General features: G+C 36.4%; 1 protein-coding gene across 3 annotated transcripts in view; it reads right to left on the minus strand.

Moving 5' to 3' along the window:
- Positions 1-25,476, minus strand: part of LOC105490366 (interleukin 1 receptor accessory protein like 1) — a 1,633,350-nt gene that overhangs the window by 51,246 nt on the left and 1,556,628 nt on the right. For all 3 annotated transcript variants that reach the window (XM_071089317.1, XM_071089318.1, XM_071089319.1), the window contains exon 7: positions 2,144-2,276. In XM_071089317.1, the coding sequence (XP_070945418.1) occupies positions 2,144-2,276 (133 nt within the window). The remainder of the gene's footprint in view (positions 1-2,143; positions 2,277-25,476) is intronic.

Raw genomic sequence — 25,476 nt, forward strand, 5'->3', positions numbered from 1 at the left:
AGAGGTGAGAAAGACCTTGAAGAGAAAGTTTACAATTTGCTTTCCCTTTAAGAACAAATATTATGTAAGTTGAGATAAAAAATCTAATGTCTCAGGCTGAAGGCCTAATTACATGTCAGGTTAATTTTTTAAAAAAGAAAGAAAAGAAAATTTCTGAGCTATTTTGACATTTCAGTTGAAATTTTCAGTCTGACTTCTGTTAATGATACTAACAAATTGCCTGTTTTTGAAGAAATGCGAAATTATAAACCCATAGACTAAAAGTTCTGGTAAAGTACTTAACTCTGACATTTAAAATTAATGGTAAATGCTCACTAACCTCGTTGTCATCTCTGTTCAACATTTTTTAAATGCAGAATTAAAGTAAACTACCTTTCTAGAAACTTCCCTGAACACACATAAAGCCAGAGGGGGCAAAAGTTAGGAGGTTAATTGTTCTTCATTTTTTTTTAGCATTTCATAGACCATGAGTAAAAGATAAGAGTGAAGTTTTAAATACAAAAAACAGCACAGAAATGTTTCAGTACATGTTAGACAATTGTCCATTTAGCCTTCTGGAATCCCACTGGGGCATTCCAGAGTACAATATTCTTATGTATTTGTTGCCAGAAAGAAGGTCCCAATAGAAATAACCTTATGTGACAGTTTCATATGTTTTTTTTTTTCTATTGAAAATCATTTTCTCTTTTACCTTTGATAAAGTTTTAAAAGTCTTGACATTTAGAATGGGGGACCATGATTTAAATGTTTGTATAGACCCAGAAGATGCAATCTTTAGATGGGAGGATGTTTAGAAGTAATCATCATTTTGATGTAGTTGTAACTTACTTATTATTATTAATGTTGTTGCATATTTACATTATGATTAAAAATAAGTATCCATGCCCAAGCATAATTATAGTCAGCATTGAATACATTTACACTTAAATGAATACATAAGTAAACACATTTAACAAAAAAGGGGCTTAGGCATTATGTCTTCAAATATTTTCATGTTATCATTCCCACTATACAAATATTTCTACCTTAAAGTCAGACTACGAAAGATGATAAAAAAATTTTGTGTATCCGTATCACTACCATCAACAGCTTCTATTCCACTTGGTGGCTCAAATATGCAAAAATTCATAAAAGGAAATGATAGAGATTGTGTTTGCTTGAGTCCTTGTACCTTGTTAATGTTTCCTGTGAGTTTTTTTCTTTTTTTTTTTTTTTTTGAGATAGTTTCGTTCGTGTCACCCAGGCTGCAGTACAATGTTACGATTTCCGATCACTGCAACCTCCATCTCCCAGGTTCAGGCATTTCTCCTGCCTCAGCCTCCCGAGTAGCTGGGATTACAGGTGGCCCGCCACCATGTCTGGCTAATTTTGTATTTTTAGTAGAGACGGGGTTCGCCATGTTGGCCAGGCTGGTCTCGAACTCCTGACCTCAGGTGATCCGCCCACCTCGGCCTCCCAAAGAACATTTTTTTTTTTAAAGGTACACTGTACAAAAAGTACACTAACACATTTTCTATATTTTATGGTATTTTGATCTCACACTCAGTATGTGTGTGTGTATATATATATATGTGTGTGTGTATGTGTATATATATATATATATATATTTTTTTTTTTTTAAGACAGAGTCTCACTCTGTTGTTCAGGCTGGAGTGCAGTGGCAAAATCTTGGCTCACTGCAGCCTCTGCCTCCCGGGTTCAAGTGATTCTCATGCCTCAGCCTTCCGAGTAGCCGGGATGATAGGCACGCACCACCATGCCTGGCTAATTTTTGTATTTTTAGTAGAGACAACGTTTCTCCGTGTTGCCCAGGCTACTCTCAAACTCTTGGCCTCAAGCAATCCACCCAATTTGACCTCCCAAAGTGCTGGGATTATAGGCAAGAGCCACCACGCCCAGCCACACTCAGTATATGGCTTAACGAAACAATCCTCGTTATTTTTCTTAAATTCTTTGCAAATGACATTCATGTTTTGCAATTCTATAGTAAGTCTCTTACCAGTGTTTTCCTTCTTTATCATTAAATATTTTTATTATGATAATAGTAAAACAACAAGAAAAAACCCTTTCAGTTTACTTTCTATTCACTAACGGAGTAAATGTTAATCTTGACTGTACGAGTTAAAAGAAAAAAAAAAATTACCTAATGTCACTTTCCCAAACTCGATTTTCATCCAGATCTTCAATAAACTTTTCTCCTTTCATCCAGTAAATTAAAGGACTGACATCTCCGCTGTACCCAAAGAAAGCTCTGCAGGTTAGATTAGCAGAGTCACCTGCAGGGAGAAATGATGGAAAAGTGTTATCAAACTATTTGTTCACACTCATTTTAGGTAAACTGACAGGTAACATTTTGATCACTTTTCATTGATTTAATAAAATATCTTTCTAAAAGAATAATTTTTCCGGGATTTTCAATCTTTGTCAAATTGATAGAATGTGTGCTTTCGACAACATGGCTTGTTTAATGGAATGTGAGTTACTTATAAAATTTCCAAGAGGACTAGTCAGCTATTGTATAGAACATTTTTCCAATTTGGTTCGCCTGATGTTTTCTCATGATTAGCTTGAGGTCATGAATGATTGCGAAGGATACCACAGAGGTGATATGCCTTTCTCGAAGCATGATATCGCAGGGTACATAATGTTGCTAATTATAAGATTTTATAGGGCAGATAGAAGGTGTTTCTCAGTCTTGAATGTGGGAAATAGAAAATCTTTGGCTGCAAAGACAAAGGAACCATAAATCCGAGATCCTAAGAGAATGCTATTAAAATATTTTTAATTCATAAAGCAAACATTTGAATTAAAGAAGTTACCACATACTCAAGTAGAAAAACAAAAAAACAAATAAAAATCATGATAATAAATGTTTGGGATTTTCATTACAGGTAAAATCGATTATACTACTGTGAAGATTTGTTTATTTCGATATGCTACTTAGAATGTTTTAGTGGTGAATACAGATTGGTCAATTCTTTAATAAGGTAAATTGAAGTCTCTGTCTAAAAGGTGGAAATAAATTTAATGCCTGTAGAAAGTAAAGTTTATTTCTGGATATTTTATGCCACTTTACAAGCACCTGGCTTACTCAAGCTTCAGTCAGCATTAGAGAACTGAAATATTCCAGTAGATAGTAGTTTTAAGATCTTGCTACCACTAAATGGAACCAGAAAATGAGGGATAAGATGGGTTCTTATAAGTCTGGATTGGGGCAAAGGAACTCTCAGGGATTGGCACCACGTGAGGGGCTGAAAATGAAAAAGCAACACCTTTGCTGGTATTTGAAGTAAGCAAACTCTCAATTTGTGGTAGCCATAGATACTTAAGAATATTACCAGAGGGCCCTGAGAACTCTGTGATCCTAAGGACCAAGGAAGGAGGTTTCTTAAAAGAGTACTGGAAGCCTCAGAGCTAAGCTATGAGTTGATAGTATATATTTCTTGAAATTTTGTTTATGAAAGACTCTACAGTACAAACACAGAGAAAAGCAGAATGCACTTACATGTACTCTTTCTAAACTAGGGCATGAGTATCTGCAACTTAATTCTACAAGTTCTACAATGACAACATTTTTATAGGATAAAATTAATCATATTCTCTTAATTATGTTCATTGTTTAAGAATACTTCATGAAAATTATCGCTCTTCTAATATTTCTAATATGGCATGACATAGCCTTCTCTATTTTAGCTTATGTCTGCATGTTCTCTATGAGATTCCTCACGGACTTGGATTCCCCGTCTCCGGCCCCCTCAGAGACGGAGTCTTCCTCTGTCACCCAGGTTGGAATGCAGTGGTGCGATCTTAGCTCACTGCAACCTCTGCCTCCGGGGTTTAAGCAATTCTCCTGCTCAGCCTCTGGAGTAGCTGGGATTACAGGCGCACGCCACCATGCCCGACTAATATTTTTGTATTTTTAGTAGAGACGGGGTTTCGCCATGTTGGCCAGGCTGGTCTCGAACTACTGACCTCGTAATCTGCCCACCTTGGCCTCCCAAAGAGCTAGGATTACAGGCGTGAGCCACCACGCCCGGCTGGATTTTTTATGTAATAGTCATCACTGATGACCAGATAACGCAAGTCCAGAAAATATCTACAAACTTTGAAGAGGCAAACTGAGGCTCCAAGGAGGTTTCTTTATTATTAATCTTTGTACAGAAACATTTTAGTATAAAATTCCCTCTCCTTTAGAGAATATTTACATTACAAAATGAATAAATGCCAATTCCACTGATTGAAAATCAATTGCATATTTCTACGGCAAGTGTCAACCAACATTACAAAACAACTTCAAATCAAATATTGTTTGTCTTTACATTTTTATAAGAGCGCCTTTTTTTTTTTCACCAGGACTATCTGTTACAGTGCCAAGGTAGTCACGCATTCAACAATAAGTCTTTAAAAACTACCTAGTATGCTGATTAACATTATATGCTAATGGAATCAAGATGTGTTACAGTTTAAAAATGTATGTATCCATAATTTACACCATCTGTCTTTCAGAAGACCAAGTTTAAGTTTTTAGGTGGGACTTAATGCCTGGAACTCATAAATAGAACTCTCCAGGTATTGCCTAATTTTCCATTACAATTTTAGTAAATATGAGACCTCATAAATAACGAATAAGGAACCTGACAATCCTTAGCAGGGAGGCCAATTGACCTCCTCATTGGGACCTGAATTACTGTCTCACATCACCCTCCTTTCTTTCCCACATCAACTGTGAAATTCAGTTTTATTCACATTTTTTTCATCATTTTATAATTATTCATTTCTTTTACCTGCAGGCTTTGTGCTGCCACACCTAAAAAATGGCTCCTGCACCCATGTAAGAAGCAATTTGCTTTCTCAGCCATCTTGGTTCACCTGTTCTTTCACTACCCCACCCTGCCTGGGGCTCCAGTACTGAGCGCATCTACAGTGCTACGGGGACACCTAGGAGAACTCTAACCAGTCTTGAGATGGTCAGACAGTGAAATTCAAGGAAGGAATAGAAGAGGGTGGAGAGAAGAATAGAAAAACACTCTGGACAGAGAGGAAAGAGCATGAGTGAGAAAAAGCCTGGGGACTTCGGGGAAAATAAAATAATTTTGAAGGGGCTGAAGCTAAAGTGTAGACGAGGGGCAAGTAGAGGGAAGATTAGGGGAAGAATAGAGCCGTGATGACGCAAGGGCAGGAGCAGCGCTGTTCTACGTATGGCATGTGGAAAATCTGAGACTTCCATTTCAGGGCAATGGAAAGTTGAGGAAAGGTTTCAAATAGGAGACTGACGCTATCACATCTCTATTCTAAAGAGATCAATCTTACTGTATTTTCAAACCTGAGATTGGCTCAGACAGAACCAAGGATTGAGAATGCTACAATACTCTGGGATCACATAAGGAATAAGCACTGCAAAGATCACATTATTTCCGCATAATTTCTTAAGGTGATAAAGCCTAGGTGGTAGCAGTAACTACAGAACACTCTGCTTTTTATCCATGTGATAATACGGAACCTCTTAAAGCAGACATTAAGTAGGAAGCCTGTTAAGGCAGAAAATATATAATATATATGTAATGTAATTATTTATATATATACATTCTCTCTATATATATCTATATATATATATATCAATCACTGGGTCACCCACACAGAAAGAGAGAGAGATCTGGAAACTGCCAGTTGCTTCTCAATACAGGCAGAAGAAAAAGTCAATTTGAGCAGTGCTTTGTTCTGTGAAGAGGCTTTTCAGTGGTTTCTGTGTGGCTAAGCAAAGTTACCACTTCCCTTCTTATGCATTGCTCTGCTCACAGCCTAGACACTAGGAGTTCAATGGAGTCAATCCTGAGAACAGGCCAGGTGAGGTCAAGCTCACACCTGAGTCTCTAACCAGGGGCCTAACTGTTGTGGAGAAAAGCTGGATTCACCAGGTACTACTTATTTGGAAAAAGTGATTGATCACACCTGTTTCAGAGAGCTGTCACGTTGGAATCCAACTGCGTATTACCTTGTGTTTGAAAGTGGGAAGGAAGGACTATTATCCCTTCCTGTGAGTCTGAGTAAGAACCAGGAGTTGATAGAAATTCATGGGGCAGGGTGGAGCAGAGGAATAAGTGATGTATGTCCACGGAATAAGGGCAAATAAGGATTAAAAAGGACAAATAGTAGTTATGAAAGTAATAAATGATGGGACTGCGTTTGCACCTTGGGCCAATGAACTAGGACATGCCAATTACACAACAGGTTTTTATCATCTGAATTTTGGGAGTCACCCATTCATATTCCATTTTATAGTCTCATGCTTTTATTTAAGACTATATTCTTTGCTTTAAATTCTCATTTTCACCTAATACACACTTCATCCATTAAATCCAATTCAAATGGCACTTAGTCCAAAATGCAGGCCTGCACTTTCAAAAAATACTCATTTAGGCCGGGCGCGGTGGCTCACGCCTGTAATCCCAGCACTTTGAGAGGCCAAGGTGGGTGGATCACAAGGTCAGGAGTTCGAGACCAATCTGGCCAATATGGTGAAACTCCATCTCTACTACAAAGTACAAAAATTAGCCGGGCATGGTGGCAGGCGCCCGTAATCCCAGCTACTAGGGAGGCTGAAGCAGGAGAATAGCTTGAACCTGGGTGGCAGAGGTTGCAATGAGTTGAGAACATGCCACTGTACTCCAGCCTGGGAGACAGAGCGAGACTCCATCTCAAAAAAAAAAAAAAAAAAATTGTCATTTAATTTTTCTTCCTCTTTCTCTTCTCCTTTCTCCATAGACTTCGGAACATATCTCTTGTTTTATCATAATATAGTCCTTTCAATATCTGCTTTGCTCACATATCTAGCCCAGCAACTTGACTATGCTTTCCCCAAAGGCAGAAATTATATCTTTATTTACCTTCGTATTACCAGGACCCATTACAGCATCTTGAATATATTAAGAACTCAATACATAATCTCAAATTAATGAATAACCTGCTTAATATCTTCTGAACTTTCATTTTACCTTGTTTCCCTTTTTTAAAGTTTCATTAATTAAAGGCTACATGTCTACATGTCTCCACAGGCCAAATTTATCATGTAAACTAGGCTTCACATTGCAAATACAGAGCCTCCTCATTCAGATATTATTTCAGTGGTATTATTCCATACCAGCTTGCAAAGGTCAGTTACCACATTTTCAGAAATTCTGTGAGCAGGTTGCTAAGCACAGTCATTGAAAATTAAATTATAGAAATATAAATAAACAATATTAAAAAATAATAGATACTCAAAACTTCCTAATTATTTTGCTACATTTTACCATTTATTCATTCATTCACCTTTTGAGATTGTTTACAACTATAGTATCTGTATGGTGGAAATACTACACAATAGTGTACTACTGCACATCTCTTCTCAACTATATGTTTAATGACATTATGTTGGTAGCTTGAAAAAGACCATGGGGGGAGTATTTACCCCATACATTGGCAAATGCTACAAATCAGGCTATGATTTATTGTTCTGTTGACTGACTGCACTTAAAACATGATAGGGAAAATGTTAATAATGCAGGTAAAATTAAAAGTGTGTCATGTCTATAGCTGGCATATTGGGAATAGCACAAACATCAAGAAAATATTCTCCCATTAAAATTTGATTCAGCAAAGACATCATTTACATCATTGATGAGTGGGTCAAGTTCTGACATGCAACTCCATTGTTTTATTAGCTAAGGTAAACAAATTATGACAGAACTACATTTAGAGAGCCAACTGTTAAACATTCACCAGATGCTACTGTCTATAAAATTGTTTTTTACATACATAGTATGCATATTTTAATAGCTTTATTGAGATACAATTCACATACCATGAATATGTACAATTCCATGGTTTTCTCTATATGCACAGAATTGTACAATCAGAACCAGAGTCAATTTTAGGACAATTTTAGGATCACCCCAAAAAGGAACCCTGTACCAATTGGCAGCCACTCCCCATTTTAGCCCTTAGCAACCACGAATCTACTTCTACTTTCTGTCTCTATGGACATCTGGTATAAATGGAGTCATACACTATGTTGCCTTTTATGTCTGGTTTCTTTTGCTTACTTTAATGTTTTCAGGGTTTATTCGTGTTACAGCATGTATCAATAATACCCCATTGTGTGACTATATCCCATACACTGATTTTGTTTATCCATTCATCAGGTGATGAACATTTGGGTTGTTTCCACTTTTTGGCTATTGTGAATACTGCTGCTAAGTTTTTGTGTGGATATATGTTTTCATTTTTCTTGGGTATATACCTACGAGTGATGCTGCTAGGCCATAAGACAATCTTACATTTAAATATTTGAAGAAATAGCAAACAGGTTTACAAAGTGGCTGTGCCATTTTACATTCCAGCCAGCAATGTATGAGGGTTCCAGTTTCTCCACAGGCTTGTCAACACTTGTTAGTATCTGTTGCTTTGATTATAGCCATCCTAGTGAGAGTGAAGTAGGATCTCTTTGTGGTCCCTTACATTCATATTAAACCAAAATTTTATTATTAAATATAGCTATTTTGCTATTCACCAGTACTGTTCAAAATTACGAAAACATTATCAAGATAAAAAGGCTTCTTATTGGATTGTAGCATGTAATTGTCAACATCATACCTAAAATGCTTTTTATTTACCTACTTTTGTGTTATAAACATTATAATGAATTTATAAAATGTATGCTGATTATAAAATCAGACTATATTTTTACTTGGCAATTTTCAGGAACTAAATAAATTATTGGAGGCTTACTTTATTAGGAAATACTGAGAATATTTAATTCCAAATATTTAAAAGCAAACATATGTTAAACAAGAATATACAATGGGACTCACAGTATCATCTCATTTAAATTCAATAGAACTATGCCTACAACCATTATTTTTTTTTCACATTTTTACTTTCATTTCAGGGGTACATGTGCAGGTTTGTTATATAGATAAATTACATGTCACAGGGGTTTGGTGTACAGATTATTTCATCACCCAGGTTAGAAGCATGGTATCTGGTAGGTAGTTTTTCCATCCTCACCCTCCTCTCACCCTCTACCCTCCACCTCAAGTACACCTGTATTGTGTCCCCAGTGTTTAGCTTCCACTTATAAGTGAGAACATGTGGTATTTGGTTTTCTTTCCCTTCATTAGTTCATTTACAATAATGGTCTCTAGCACCATCCATGTTGCTGATATCATTCTTTTTGATGACTGCATAGTATTCCATGGTGTATACAGACCACATTTTCTTTATCTAGTCTACCACTGATGTGCATCTAGGTGGATTCCACGTCTGCTATTGTGAATAGTGCTGCAATGAACATATGCATGCATGTGTCTTTATGGTAAAAAATATATATATTCCTTTGGGTATATACCCAATAATGGGATGCTGGCTCCAATGGTAGCTCTAAGTTCTCTGAGAAATCATCAAACTGCTTTCCACAGTGGCTGAACTAATTTACATTCTCACCAGTAGTATATAAGTGTTCCCTTTTCTTTACAACCTTGCCAGCATCTGTTATGTTTTGACTTTTTAATAATAGTACTGAATCTTTACATTGTTTTGGGTAGTATGGTCATTTTAACAATATTGATTATTTTTATCTATGAGTGTAGAATGTTTTTCCATTTGTTTGTGTCATCACTGATTTCTTTCAGCAGTGTTTTGTAATTGTTGTTGTAGAGATCTTTCACCCTCCTGGCCAGCTGTATTTCTAGGCATTTTATTTTATTTTTTGTGGCTATTGTGAATGGGATTGCATTCTTGATTTGGCACTCAGTTTGGATGTTGTTGGTATATAGAAATGTGCCTACTAGCATTCTTTTCAGTTTTTTTTGTTTGTTTGTTTATTTGTTTGGAGACAGAGTCTCACTCTGTTGCTCAGGCTGGAGTGCAGTGAAACAGTCACGGTTCACTGTAGCCTCAATCTCCCGAGCTCAAGCAATCCTCTCACCTCATCCTCCTGGGTCGCTGGAACTACAGGCATGTGTAACCATGCCTGGCTAATTTTTTGAGACAGGGTCTAGCTTTGTCACCCAGGCTGGTGTGCCTAGCTAACTTTTTATTTTATTTTAAAATGGAGACAGGGTGTCCCTATGATGTCCAGGCTAGTCTCAAACTTCTGGGCTCAAGCAATCCTCCCACCTTGGCCTCCCAAAGTGCTGTGATTACAGGCATGAGCCACTGCACCTGGCTAGCATTATTTTCATATGATGATGTTTTTTAAGTTTTACTAATGCAATAGGACATAACAAAGCAATGAGATGTTTTAAAAAACTGATGAAAGAATTATTATTATTATTATTAAAGTTTATATGAGTATATGAACACAAAATATATACAACTGTTTAATGGAATATTGTTAAGCAGTTTAATGAGCTAACATTTGGAAAGTGCATAAAGATGAAAATTGCCAAATAAAGGCTTCATATATTGAACCAATTTTAATAAAAGCATTGTTTGAAGATAACCTGATTGCATACTTACCCAATTAAAAAGCCCTATATTTCGACTTTTTAAAGTTATTTCAAATATTCAAATCTAAGACATATATTGTAATTACTTACTAGCAAAATTTTAAAATTTGCCCTTTTGATATAACATTCTTTTGTATTGGTATTCCAAAATATGAAATTCTGTATAGTTTGAGTTATTTTAAACAAAATATAATCATGTAAAAATAAGACTCACTATCCTATAGATCAAATGGAGTCTATGTGGTAATTATCAAAGGAGAGGCTACCCATTTTTTTCAATATACTTGGATAGAACTTTAGGTCCAGACAAAAATACCCTTAAGAAACTCAAAAGAGAATATGCGAAATAAAACCAAGAGAGCATAGATTCTAAAATTATTAAAAGCTTGCTTATATATATATATTTTTGAAATGGGGTCTTGCTATATTATCCAGCCTAGTCTTAAACTCCTGGGCTCAAGCTATCTTCCCTTCTCCTGAGTAGCTGTGATTACAGGCACAAGGCTTGACATTTTAAAATGAAACACTATCTGCCTAATATGAAATCGTAAGAGCGTCTACCTCAGCCTATTGCGGCCCTGCAGCAATAAATAATTGATGAAGGCAATTCAGAAGAAAGCCAGTTTTCCTTAGTGGGGTAAGTTTGTAAATCTAGCACATTTGAGGGTTGTTTTTAAAACTACATGATTTGTAGCAATTTAATGTACTTATAGTTTAGCTATAGTTAATGTGATTTAAACATTTTTAATCTTATTCTCTAAGAGACACTGATTTTTATCAGAGTTTTGCCAGCCTTAAGAAGAAAACTCTGTAGTTAGTTATGGTCTATGATATTTAGAAATAATTATCATCCATGGTTTCTACAGTTACTAATCAGAAAATGGAAGAGATCCTATTTATACTAGCAATAAACAAACAATTAAACAAATCCATTCCCAAGTTACATTTTAGATGTAATGCTAATGCTAACAAAAGTCTAATAAGATGTAGAAGTCAACAAAATAATTCTATATTTATTTAGAAATTTAAGTAGGTGAATATTGTCAACAACTATCCTAAAGAAGTGTAATGATGATAGATCTGGACATTATGTTGTTGGTCTAAACAAAGAGCAAAATATATTTTAAAACAATTATAAAAAAAAACAAACATCATGTTTGTCCTGCAGGCAGTGATACAGCTCTTTGAAATCAATTGTAGTGCTCAGAAATGGTACCAGATTTAACTCCAGGCAATGAGTTATCAGAATTGCATTCTGGTCTGAAAACAAAAATCAGTTTCACATAATATAGCAAAATAAATGTGGGATTTATTAGAGTTAAATATTACTATGAAACAAATATACTATATAGGAGAAAGTATATATTTTATACATATGTGGAGGAAAAATAATTTCTTAAAATTGAAGTCTAGAAATAACAAAAAAGTTCAAGATTGAAAGATTTAAATTTATAATTAGTAAAATTCAGTAGAATGAAAAGTGATACAAGGAAAAAACAACAGAATGATTATAGATTTTTGTTTTTTGTGTTTATTCAATATGTGTCTGGGTATGCTTTCAATTAACAAGGACAAATAATTTAAAAATTCACTTAGCATACTATCTAGAATGGACATTAATAAATTGATAGATAGACATTCCAGATATTCAAGTTGAAAATAATTAGTGCTAGATTGTGATAGGAACTTTAGGGAAAGTTATTACTAGCAATTACTAATGCTGCCATTAACCTTGCTTTTTCTTGCATATTTCCACTAACTTTCATATCAGTTTTTATTTTATACTCTCATATATTCTACAATGTCATTTAGCTTAGAGTCATACGGCTTAGATGTTACATTTTCTTCTTGTTTTACTCAAGTCAGTGAGTCCCAAATTTATTGTCAAAAAATTTACCTCCAACCCCCACCAGATTTAGATTCAGCAAGTCAAGTCTGGAGAGTTCCAGGGATTTGAATTTTTAACAAGCACACTCAGGTGATTTTTCATGCAAGTGGTTACAGTTAACTGTCCAGAACAATTTGTTTTTACTTTGGAATTTGTTTAAAGTGCAACTGGGGCTCAGAAAAGCAACAAAATTGAAAAATATTAGGGCAGGTCCTGTAAGCAGGAAGCAAGGACAGGGAGGCTGGAGAAGAGGAAAGAGAAAGAGGGTTCACAATAATGGCAGTTGTGGGTAGAGAAGTAGCTGGTGTAGACAAGAAAGTAGGATATACAACTGGGTCACTGACAACCCAACCAAGCTACAGAAATATATATATATATTTACAAAGTTATGTAGAAAAAAATTATCTTTCATTGGAAAACTACTCATTGATCTATGGCACACCCTTCCAGATTATTGGATTCTGGCTTTTTTACTGTCTCTGAACTATATTTTGACTCTGTAAAATGTAGGACACTGATAGGGGTATAAATTTTCTCCTGTCTGATAGTGATTTAATTGACTCACCTCTCCTACCCCACCCATAACCTGGGGAAAAAACAATTTTGTCTCCGTTTACAATTCATCTCAACATTTCTTTAATCTGTGTGAATCTGCTGCTTTGATATTTCCTTTGAACTGGTCATAACATCTGCTTGGTCCCCTCATATCACATGAGCAAAAAGTTTTTTAACGTGTATTCATTCTGCCATCTGTGTGAGAGTCACGACTACACATGTTTCTGAAAGTTATCTATAAAAAGGAATATGATATTTGCCTTATTGCTTTTCACTACCATTAAAATAAGCAATGTTTATACACACTCATATGGCTCTGACATTTGTTGGATTACTGAAGGATTTTATGAACACTCTCCTTATCACCCTTTTTTTCAAATGTAAGAATCAGCAACAAGCAATGGGGAAAGAATTCCCTATTTAATAAATGGTGCTAGGAAAACTGGCTAGCCATATGCAGAAAACTGAAACTGGAACCCTTCCTTATACCTTATGCAAAAATCAACTCAAGATGGATTACAGACTTAAATGTAAAACCCAAAACCATAAAAACCCTAGAAGAAAACCTAGGCAATACCATTCAGGACATAGGCATGGGCAAAGACTTCATGACTGAAACACCAAAGCAATTGCAAAAAAAGCCAAAATTGACAAATGGGATCTAATAAAGCTAAAGAGCTTCTGCACAGCAAAAGAAACTAGCATCAGAGTGAACAGGAAACCTACAGAATGGGAGAAAGTTCAATCTACCCATCTGACAAAGGGCTAATATCCAGAATCTACAAAGAACTTAAACAAATTTACAAGAAAAAAAAAACCATATCAAAAAGTGGGCAAAGGATATGAACAGACACTTCTCAAAAGAAGACATTTATGCAGTCAACAAACATATGAAAAAAAGCTCATTATCACTGATCATTAGAGAAATGCAAATCAAAACCACAATGAGATACCATCTCATGCCAGTCAGAATGGCGAGTATTAAAAAGTCAGGAAACAGTAGATGCTGGCGAAGCTGTGGAGAAATAGGAATGCTTTCACACTGTTGGTGGGAGTATAAATTAGTTCAACCATTGTGGAAGACAGTGTGGCAATTCCTCAAGGATCTAGAGCCAGAAATACCATTTAACCCAGCAATCGCATTACTGGGTATATACCCAAAGGATTATAAATCATTCTACTATAAAGACACATGCACACGTATGTTTATTGCAGCACTATTTACAATAGCTAAGACTTGGAACCAACCCAAATGGCCATCAATGATAGACTGGATATCTTTATGTATCACATATGCACCATGGAATACTATGCAGCCATAAAAAAGAATGAGATCATGTCCTTTGCAGGGACATGGATGAAGCTGGAAGCCATCATCCTCAGCAAACTAACACAGGAACAGAAAACCAAACACTGCATGTTCTCACTGATAAGTGGGAATTGAACAATGAGAACACATGGACACAGGGAGGGGAACATCACACACTGGGGCCTGTCGGGGGTTGGGGGACAAAGGGAGGGAGAGCATTAGGACAAATACCTAATGCATGCGGGGCTTAAAACCTAGATGATGGGTTGATAGGTGCAGCAAACCACCATGGCACATGCATACCTATGTAACAAACCTGCACATTCTGCACATGTATCCCAGAACGTAAAGTTAAATAAAAAATTAAAATTAAAATTAAAAAAAGAAAAAGAATCAGCAATAAAATTTTTATCTTTATTTAAGTCCAAGCTATTTAGCTTGCTATCAAGAGCAACTATCATTCTTTTCTTTCAGTCTCTAATTTGCTGTAACAAGCAATTTCTGATAAGGCAATTCTAGTGTGTGATTCAGAGAGCCAACCACCACAGCTCTTCTGTACCCTCTTCCATTTAGATATTGAAAAAGCTCCTCCACCTCTCATCTCTGATACACAAGTGATAGACCTAAGACTGTTTACCACATTTAACCAGAAATACAGGAAATTAGCATTAGAATTTGACAAGTTAAGGAGAAGAGAAACCTTTATTTAATTTGTCTCTCAATTTTGTTTCTTTGCTTTCCTTCAAATAATAAAACAAACAAATTTAAGCTATGGCCTAGGGATCTGCACACATCAAATATATCAGTCAGCCAGGGCTGTAGTCCTGAAGATAATGGTATTCTTGCTGCCTCAAGTTGATATCTGTAAAAGCCACAGTAAATTGCACTAAATGCTTCTGCCTCCTTTTTGGCAGAAAGGTGCACAGTCAGCTCAATCTCACCAGGTTCGGAAGGAAGCACTCTAAAATTGATCATAAAAAATCATTTGCTTTATAAAATGAGAACAATGCTTGTCACACTGCAGCCTTTCAACCAGGCCACGATTTGAGGGGTCTTAGAGGAAAAACAATACTTTTTCCCTTCAACCAGTAGATTCCAATCAGCTAAGTAGAGCACACTTCTAACTGGGTATCATACAGCCATTTCTAAAACTACGAGATCAGAGTCTCTCTCCACTAGAGGACACTCTCTAGCTTATTGAAAAATAAAAAAGCTCTCTTTTTTTAATTAAAAAGAAAATCCTCCTCTAATTAAAAAGCATCAACATCCAGACATTTTACTCTTTGCAATTAGGAAATAGTGAGCATTTTGTTCTTAAGTAAGATGTTGAATAGTAGGGGGATTTTAATTTCATTTGCACCATTAATCATGTATATTAAAATTACTCTACGGTCATGGTAAAGATAAATGTTTTGCCAAAGACTCACCATTTAAGCTAAAAGCAAAGTGGTTTACAAAACATATTTATCTTTTGTCATTAGTTACACTGAATGGTTCTTCTTCTAGAAAGCTTTATTCAGAAATGAAAAAAGAGAAGAATTTCTCTCTCTCTCTCTCTCTCTCTCTCTCTCTCTCTCTCTCTCACACACACACACACACACACACACACACACACACACACGCGGAGACAAATGAAGTTTCTTGGAACTTCATTAAAATGTTTTACCTAAATAAGTACTAGGACCTATGGCAGATAATAGTTGCCAATATCAAAGCACAGATAGTTCTTTGGCAATTAGAGATTTATTTAAGAATTCTAAAAGACAGGAAAAGTAATGAAAGGGGTACGTTATATTAAGCTCATCGTTGAGGATGTGATTGCTGCAAGATATAACATCTGCTCAAATTTCAAGGAGACAAAATCACAAGAGGAAAACAAGGTATGAATTTTAAATTTGCTAACCATAATTCAGCTGTAGTGTCAGATTTCTTTATGAAAATAGATTTTATACTACATTACTATAGATTTTTGTAGCTTTTAGGAACAAAGCAACTCAATTGTTTGATCAATAAATTATAAGAGAATTTAAGTAACAACAAATAACTTGGAGTTAATTAAGTTAATATACATTTATAGTACCCATAGTGAGTGCACACTCATTGTTAGCAATTATTATTATTATTAGTAGTATATTACTATTATGGGACAAACTTTACTGTAAGTGATGATATATAGTATATATATATCAAGTTAGGCCAAAATATGCCTTTCAGGAATCAGAGGGCTGCACAGTGAACTTGGAATAAGCTGCTGGGGAATTTCCCATAGTAATAAAATGAAGAGAGGCAGTAGCAAGGCTCCTCTAGAATAGAGAGGAAATCTTATGCACTTGAAGGAAAAGGGCCTGAAAAATGGGACTATTATTACCACATGGTGCTGGGTAGTAAAAAGATTCTTGTAAGGGCTCAGATTTTAGCTCTTGATGGCTGTTTTCTACCTGCATGAAACAAAAGTTCATGGTGTCTAGAACAATCGGTGGACACCAGCCAGAAGAGGGGGTGTCCCTCTTAACATCAAACATCTGTTAACACCCAGTTGCACTTGACGACCTCACCCCCGGGAAGGTGTGATGTTGCACCTGAGTATTGAGAAGATGGGTCTTAGATAAATGATGCGTGAAAATGATGACTATACAGTAGAAATTATTCACCTGCCAGGAAACTGATTTGTTCTAAAAGGCTACTCAGAAACTCCTGGTGATGATGAAGGGCAGAAAGTACAGCCATTGTTACCCTTGAGTTGAGTGGATGGAAGAAGTACCTCGTGATTTGCTCTCTCACAAAAACATCAGATCTGCTTATAATTTTACTCATTTTGAAGGTTTTTCAAGTCATCCACAAAGTGAACATTTTTTGTAATGCAGATTTTTTGGGTTTTAATACAGAGGTCTTTTTATCCTCAAATATTTGTGATTATATCTTGATAAGGCACATCCTTTATTTCTGCTCTTTTAATTACATAGTCACTGTTCCAAATCCTTTCTTGATTTCTTTAACTCTTACAGTGCTCTCTCATCTTTCCAGAGCCCCACACATTTAAAGCAAATTATTGCACTTTTAGCCTCCAAGTATATTTAAATCAGCCATTAAAAATGCATGAAGGAAGCATGTATCTGTGGTCATTACTCAGTAAATTCTTTAGACCTGAGTATCATAAGCAGTTGAAACAAAAAAGAAAGGAAAAATATGGGGGGAAAATTGGAATATGAAAAGGAGGAGCAAGACAGAAAGAAAAATGAAAGGAGGAGGAAAGTAAAGAATATTAGTGGTGGTGAAAGTGAAATACCCCTAGCAGTTTATTCAAATGTAAGTGACCATCACTGTTACATATAAGTTGTGATTCTCTTGAACAGACCCTGTCCATACACTGCCTTATCTTTTTTGTGCTTAATATGTCATCTCCAAACCCTGGCTGATACCTATTGAGGTAGAGACCACTAAATGTGTCCCAGTGTCTATTAGTCCTTTCTTCCTTTTAGTAGTATAGTCCGTAGAATTTTAGTTGAGCACATGGCTACCCAGTTATAGACCACATTTCTTAGCTTCTCTTGCAGCTAAATGTGGCGATGTGCCTGAGACCGGGTCAACGAGATGTATGAAGAAGTGACGTGTGCAATTTCCTGGTCATTTCCTTTATGATAAAGCCGCATGCCCTGGAGTTTATTTTTCCCTTTCCTGCAGACTGGAAAGCAGATGTATCAGTGAACTGGCTCTTACCAGAAATACGAGGAAAAGATGGGGAGAAACAACATATAAGGGACTTGAGTCCCTGAATGACTTAATTGAACGGAATCACCTGACTGGTCTGGGGCTGCTAGCTATTGGTTTATTTATCGAGAGAAATATACTTCAATTTGATCAAAGACATTACATTTTGGGATGTCCTTGTTACCCAGCTTAGCCTGTATCCATCAGTGCCTCTAGAATCTACTTTTTCCACCTTGTCTCACAGGTCATAGTGTGGTAGAATAAAATCATGGCCATATACCCACTAATTTGATCCACTTAGTGATGAAGACAAAAACCACATTTATCTCCTGCTAATCCCCTAATACTTTCCCATAATACTCATGTTCAAAGTGCAGAAACAGAAAAATACAAGCTCCCTCTTCGAGAAGAAAAATATGAATTAGAATGAGTTTCCTTTTAAGAAAGAACTTAGCTTAATTAGAGAAAAGCTAGAAACCATTTACTAAGATCTTGGTTTATTCAGGGGTAATATAGTAAATAGTATCTGTTCTAAAACACATATAACAGCTTGTGACTTAGAGTGATTTGTTTTGCTGGTTTTCACGTGGATAGGTTGGGCCAAAATGAAAGGTTCAATTCAAATTGAATTTTGTGATTCGCTGTATATTTTAATGAGTTATTCTCTCTAAACTTTCTTGACACTCGAGGTCTTATGCACATAGCCTGCTTTTCTTATGTTTTTAAAAATATAAATGACAATCATTAGATGTCTTAGTTTTCAAAGCTAATGAAATATTTTTATGAAGTTTTACAAGCTTATAACATGACAAGTGCAGGAAATCATGATCGCTAATGCATGTTGTTTATTATTTAAGATGTAAATGAACATTCAGTGAACTCACTGTTTTGTGTTTTCTCCTTTTCTGCCTAGAAGGATTTTTGTTAGTCACCATTATATTAGAAGTACTCAGTGTAACTGCTTGTTTTTCAGGCAGAAGTTTGCTCTACTTGTCTCCTCTCCATAGTGGCTCAGTAAAATGCTTCTGACAGCTTTTGAGCCTAAAATATACCACGAAGCCTGGCTTTTTTGTCCACATTTGATAGAGGGAGACATAGCAGTTTGAACTGCCATGGAAGCAGTTTGAACAATTGAAGCTCAAAATGAGAGGGAATTTTCTGTGCTGAGTTAATCAGGAAAAGTTTCAGAAGTTGGTAGCATTCATAGATACTTTCAGTGCTTAAAAAATTCACTGTTGGCTGGGTGTGGTGGCTCACGCCTATAATCCCAGTGCTTTGGGAGGTTGAGGTGGGCGGATCACTTGAGGTCAGGAGTTCGAGACGAACCCCGCCAACATGGTGGAACCCCGTCTCTACTAAAAATACAAAAATTAGCCAGGTGTGGTGGCGGGCGCATGTAATCCCAGCTACTTGGGAGGCTGAGGCGGGAGAATCGTTTGAACCCAGAAGGCAGAGGTTGCAGTGAGCTGAGATCATGCCACTGCATTCCAGCCTGGGCAACAGAGCGAGACTCCGTCTCAAAAAAAAAAAAAAAAAAAGAAAAAAAAAAGAAAAAAAAATTCACTGTTATTCTCATTTCTATGACCAAAGCTATGTCTCTCAGGGTTCTTTTCATTCTTGAGGAAGACTTGTTATTTCTCTTTGCAACCTGTATCTCTTGTCTCAGTCCATTCTAATATTGGTGTCTTTAAAATCACTTGAGACTAATCCCAGTATTCTGACTTTATTCCCTATTCTGATCATGAAACTAAAGGCTCAGTAGATTTTTTTATTATTGCTTACAAGTATTTGTATTGTCTCTAAACATGTGATCTCTTGAGAAGCTCTCTCAAGTCTATGACCAAAGCTATGTTTCTCAGAGTTCTTTTCATTCTTGAGGAAGACTTGCTATTTCTCTTTGCAACCTGTATCTCCCGTCTCAGTCCATTCTAATATTGGTGTCTTTAAAATCACTCGAAACTAATCCCGGTATTCTGACTTTGATCCCCCATTCTGATCATGAAACTAAAATCTCAGTAGATTTTTATTATTATTATTATTGCTTAAAAGTATTTGTATTGTCTCTAAACGTGTGATCTCTTGAGAAGCTCTGACAACCCTCAAAATTCTTTCTTTCCTTTTGGAGTTCCCAATCTGACTTTCTATGCTTTTATCCTCCCTCATGGTGTTACCTTTACTCCTGGCCTGTATACCTAAGCAGTATCTCATTAAAACACACACACACACACACACACACCCCTTAATACTAAGACAGACTGATTACTCTTCTGTGAGCTATTAGGAAGTTTTTCACTTGGTTTTTAATCACAACTGCCTCATGCAAGGCTTATAAGGCACTGATCTAGTTTATAGTCCTCAAGATTTCTTCAATAAAAGAGATTGTCAAGGAGCATTTCAGACTTGCCAGCATCTAATAAAGGTTATCACTTGAGAGCATCTTTACTACTTTCTTTCCTAAAGAAAGTGTATCATTTTCTGAAGTCCATTTTCTGACTATCACTCTTATTCTTTATGGCAGTGATATTTAATTTATTTTTTAATACTACAACTCTCTAAGTGGGAAGTTGTGGAAGTCAATTAAAATAACTGTCTTCTTGTCTTTAGGAAAATGACCACTTTGTATATTTCATTGCATAAAGATGAATACTTTCCCTAAAATACTTATGGAATCATTCACATTATTGATATTCTATCTATAGTTATATGAATAAACTTGCCTTTTCCCCAACACTTGACTGTTATGGGGAATGCCCTTTAGTATATTTAATCTATATATCTAACTCTTTTCCAGGAAACATCCACACAGTCCAAGATAGAGGAAGGAGTAAAGCCATTTGTTCAGTTCTGGATGATGTTTCCTATCGTTAACTCCTTGGTGCTAACTGTTGGAATTCCTCACATTGAAAGCTCGATGGCAGGTGTTGCTGATAGGATGTGCATTCTGAATCAAACACCATCTTGGATTAATGAAAATATTCCTCATTGATGTGGTCAACCTGGTCAATCTGATAGCTTACATTTGCCGTGACGATGCCCAACACATAGTAAAAATATAGTTACAGCAAATACTAAGACAAAATGAATAAAGTTAGTAAACATAACTACGATTCTTGTGAGCAGAACAGCAAATCATTTCAAAATTGCAACTGTGAAATGTCACTTAATTAGTATTTTTTATACCACTATTTAGTCAAAAGATATGCTTCTTAACTTTCTCATCTGAAGTAGGAGAGAGCCTCTTAAGATTCCGTGGATGAAGCTTCAAAGCACTTGTGACATATCTCAGTTACTTCTTTGTTATCTTTTTTATATGAGTCTTTATTTTCCAACATTTAAATTTTTACAATTTAAAAATATTGCTTTTATAATTTAGGCAAAAGTAAACATACAGCCTTAAAATATCACCATATATTCTACTTCATGGTAGCACGGCAGATCGTGCACCATCTCCCTTCACTACCTACCTGTTTTCTCTAACAATCTGTAGTCACAGAAAAGCTCTTGGAGAAACACCTCTCCCTCAGTCAGGTTCAGGTCTGTGACTCTAAATATCCTTAGAAAAGTGCAGTTGTATAGATTATAGATTAGTGATCATCTCTGGGAGTACAGCATTAACAAGACATAAGCAAGCATTAGAAGAGACACCTTTCTCATCCATATTTAAAGACCGTGAGCTTCCCCAACATGAAAATTTTAAATCAGTTTGGTTGAACTGGTGTTTGATTTTAAACTAGCGCCACCATTTCCATTGGCATCTTACTCCAGAAACAGGGATTTGGTACAGGATGAAGGTCCTGTCACTTGGTGGATAAGTTTTACAGGTTTACATAACAATAAATGAGGTTACATTCTATAGCTCTTTTAGTACAGCTAAAGAATAGTATGTATGTTCTCTTCTTTAAGCCAACACTGTAACTTCCATGTGTACAACTGTTCTCAGAACATTCTGAGAGATCATTTTATTCTCACTGTAATAATGAAGATCATTCATCTTAGAAAAATATTGCCTGAAAAAAATAGCAGAAACTGGTCATTTCCTTTTATTATTAAGAATGGTGGAAGTAGTAGAGAGGTAAATTAAATCAATTATTTCCTAATCCCCTTGTTCACAGGGATGGCAGCAATGCCCTTAGAACAACTGAGAGGATAAACAAGCTGATTCCATGGTCCCACCCTGATTTCTGCATAACTTCCTTCACTTATCTACCAAGTGACAGGACCTTCATGAAGTACAATGATTACCCAGAACCCTTACTCTAGTAGCCCCCAAGGCTTGCCATCTCTGAGAGTACACATTGTGTTGGCTCTGTAATGTGCCAACTTGCTAGTTCAAACTACATTTACCACAATTCCATTTTCTTGCATGTGTCCAGCTAGGGTAGGCTAAATGATAAATTCTTTCACATTAGTTGGAGGATGTTAGGAAGGCGGCTGCCATTTTGCAATGTGTGTGTATGTACATGCATATGTGTGTGCACACATGCACATTGCTGCTTGTATGCTGACTTGCCTCATTGATACGAAGAATCAGTTGGACCTGTGATTGCTCTCTTTCCCCCTGGATCTTCCTGCAGTGTCTCTGATTTCTGGGCCAGAGGTATGTGTGCTCGTTCTTACTGCCGAGGTCAGAGGCAACAAGAAACAACACAGGTTTCAGTCTATCCTAGTGGAATTCAAGCCTGCTTGTGATCTTCCCACCTGCCTGCCTGCCTGCGAACTTCAGGCCCTGATATTAGATGCAGAGACAGCTTTGTGGAGACTGCTTAGCCAGATCTATAATTGTGTAAACCGATTCTCTGTAAAATATGTTTATCTATCTATATGTATGTGTATACACACAAACTCCACACGTGCATACACCTAATAGGATACATATATAATACCCTACTGCTCTACTTCTCTGGTTGAACCCTGACTGATACACATGTTATGCCAAAGTCATCACTGTCTTCTCCCCTGGTTAAGTGTCCCATTCTCTCAGTGGATTGTCTTCTGGGATTAGGAGGAAGATGATTTTGTTATTTCCCAGTTAAAGCCATTAACTTGTTATTTATAAAATATCATATACCAGGTGCTAAATAGTGAGGTCCCTTCTGACTTTATCTCCCAATCATTTCCCTAAACATGCAGCACACTGAAAGTCATTTCCCATCTAACTAACTGCAATCTGACGTCCACTGATAGCATTCCACTAAAATTGATTCCCAGTTTGAATGGTTATGTCTTTGTTTTACTAGATCTTTCTACATTCTTGGTATGGCTTACTCCTCCCTCATTTTGGAAGTATTTCTCTGCTGGCTTTCTTACAACCACTTTCCAGCCTCTTTGGAAGGTACTCCCTCCATGCACCCAGGGAATGCTGGCTGTTTCGCTCATTAATCCTCTACTCACACTATTCATGCAAGAATGGGCTTATCTATATCAAACACTTTAATGACTTTACTACCCATATTTACTGACCTTCAAATCTAAGTCTTTGGCTTGGACCTGTGCCCTGCATGGACATCTCCATTTGGATATCTCACAAGCATCTCACACTCAATATGTCTGCAATTTGATTAGTCGTATTTCTCCCCAGATTGCTCAACCTTCTGATTTCCTATCTTGGTGAACAATATCTAGCATTCATTATGCACTCAATAAATGATTATCAGAAAGTGAATGGATAAATATAAGCATGATTAGAAAACACATTTCTTCACTATTAAATACTGAGAGTAAATAATAGCAGCCCAATTCATATACAATAGATTTTTTTTTTTTTTTTTTTTTTTTTGAGACCAAGTCTCACTCCGTAGCTCTGGCTGCAGTGCAGTGGTGCAATCTTGCTCACTGCAACCTCCACCTCCAAGCAATTCTCCTGCCTCAGCCTCCCGAGTAGCTGGGATTACAGGCATGTGCCACCACACCCCGGCTAATTTTTGTATTTTTAATATAGATGAGGTTTCACCATGTTGGCCAGGCTGGTCTCGAACTCCTGACCTCAAGTGATCCACCCGCCTCAGCCTCCCAAAGTGTTGGGATTACAGGTGTGAGCCACTGTGCCCAGCTTCATACACAATAGCTCTTATTTAAATTATGTGAAAGGGACTCTTCAGTGAACAAGACTTATCCTTCCCAAAACCTCTAATTTTCTTCCTCCAAATCTGACTTAAAATTTTTCAGTTACAAACGCTCCTAAAGAACAGATGAATGGGGCTGGGCGCAGTGGCTCACTCCTGTAATCCCAGCACTTTGGGAGGCCGAGGTGGGTGGATCACCAGAGGTCAGGAGTTCCAGATCAGCCTGACCAATACAGCGAAACCCCGTCTCTACTAAAAATACAAAAATTAGCCGGGCATTATGGGCACCTGTAGTCCCAGCTACTCAGGAGGCTGAGACAGGAGAATTGCTTGAACCCAGGAGGCGGAGGTTGCAGTGAGCTGAAATTGCGCCACTGCACTCCAGCCTGGGTGACAGAGCAAGACTCCGTCTCAAAAAAAAAAAAAAAAAAAGAAAAAATAGATGAATGATAGAGCCCTTGTCCCCCTTCCCCACCCCATGAAAATATTTTTTGTGTGTACAGTTTTAAGGCCATTTAAAATTAATTTGTAGATCTAAGAATCCTGGGTTAAGAATCTGTGATCTGGTTAAAATATAATACTAGAAAATGTTAATTACTTTCATACACAAGTTATAATCTCACAAAAAGGTGCTGGGGATTTTGTGGTGCTTTCAAGTATCTTCTTTTTGTCCATTTAAATTAATAGAAATAAAAACCTTCTAGAGTTGTTTGTCAAAACAAACATGATTGTTCTACTGGGACTTTTGAACAAGTAACTAAAACGTTGATGATTTATCTAGTGAAAATAAAGTAGTAAAGGGCATAAATGAAATAAGCTATTTTATTGAAGAAATTAAAATATTTGTGAGGTTTTCTTATGATAATGTTCAGATAGAATTTAGCAACCACATTTTACAATTTTTTTCTATGTGCTAAAAATATGAACACTGTCTCTTCTGTATTAAAACCACGGGTCATCTCATCTGATTTTTCAACATTCTTTCTCCAGTTAATATCTTTATTATAGGGTTTCAAGAAAATGAAATAATTTTACAAACACTTGTTGAATACTAACTGGCTTACCACCGAGTAGGAAACACAAAGATAAATTTTGTTTTTAAAGCCACTGTTCTTTCAAAATGCCCTTACTGTGAAGTATTATATTAACTATCTCGTGTAAAACAAAATGGAGTCCCATAATGGAGAATAACATAAAATAAAAGCAAACATCATCACAATTGAGTATGAATGAAAAATTATCGCTGTAACTGGAAATATATATTTGAATAAGAAATTTGACATTGAATTCACTGTGATTATGGTTTCCACCACATTCCAGAGTAGGTAGGACCATTGGGACATATTAATACCCTCTTTCTTAAATGTCTGTCTGTCAACAAATTCACACTTATGTTAATGCAGTAATGAGCAATTAATTGGTTGGTAGAGGCATATGGATGTGGATTACAGAAGGGAATCCCTCTGG

This window comes from Macaca nemestrina, chromosome X (genome assembly GCF_043159975.1).
Source record: "Macaca nemestrina isolate mMacNem1 chromosome X, mMacNem.hap1, whole genome shotgun sequence".
Classification (NCBI taxonomy): Eukaryota; Metazoa; Chordata; class Mammalia; order Primates; family Cercopithecidae; genus Macaca; species Macaca nemestrina.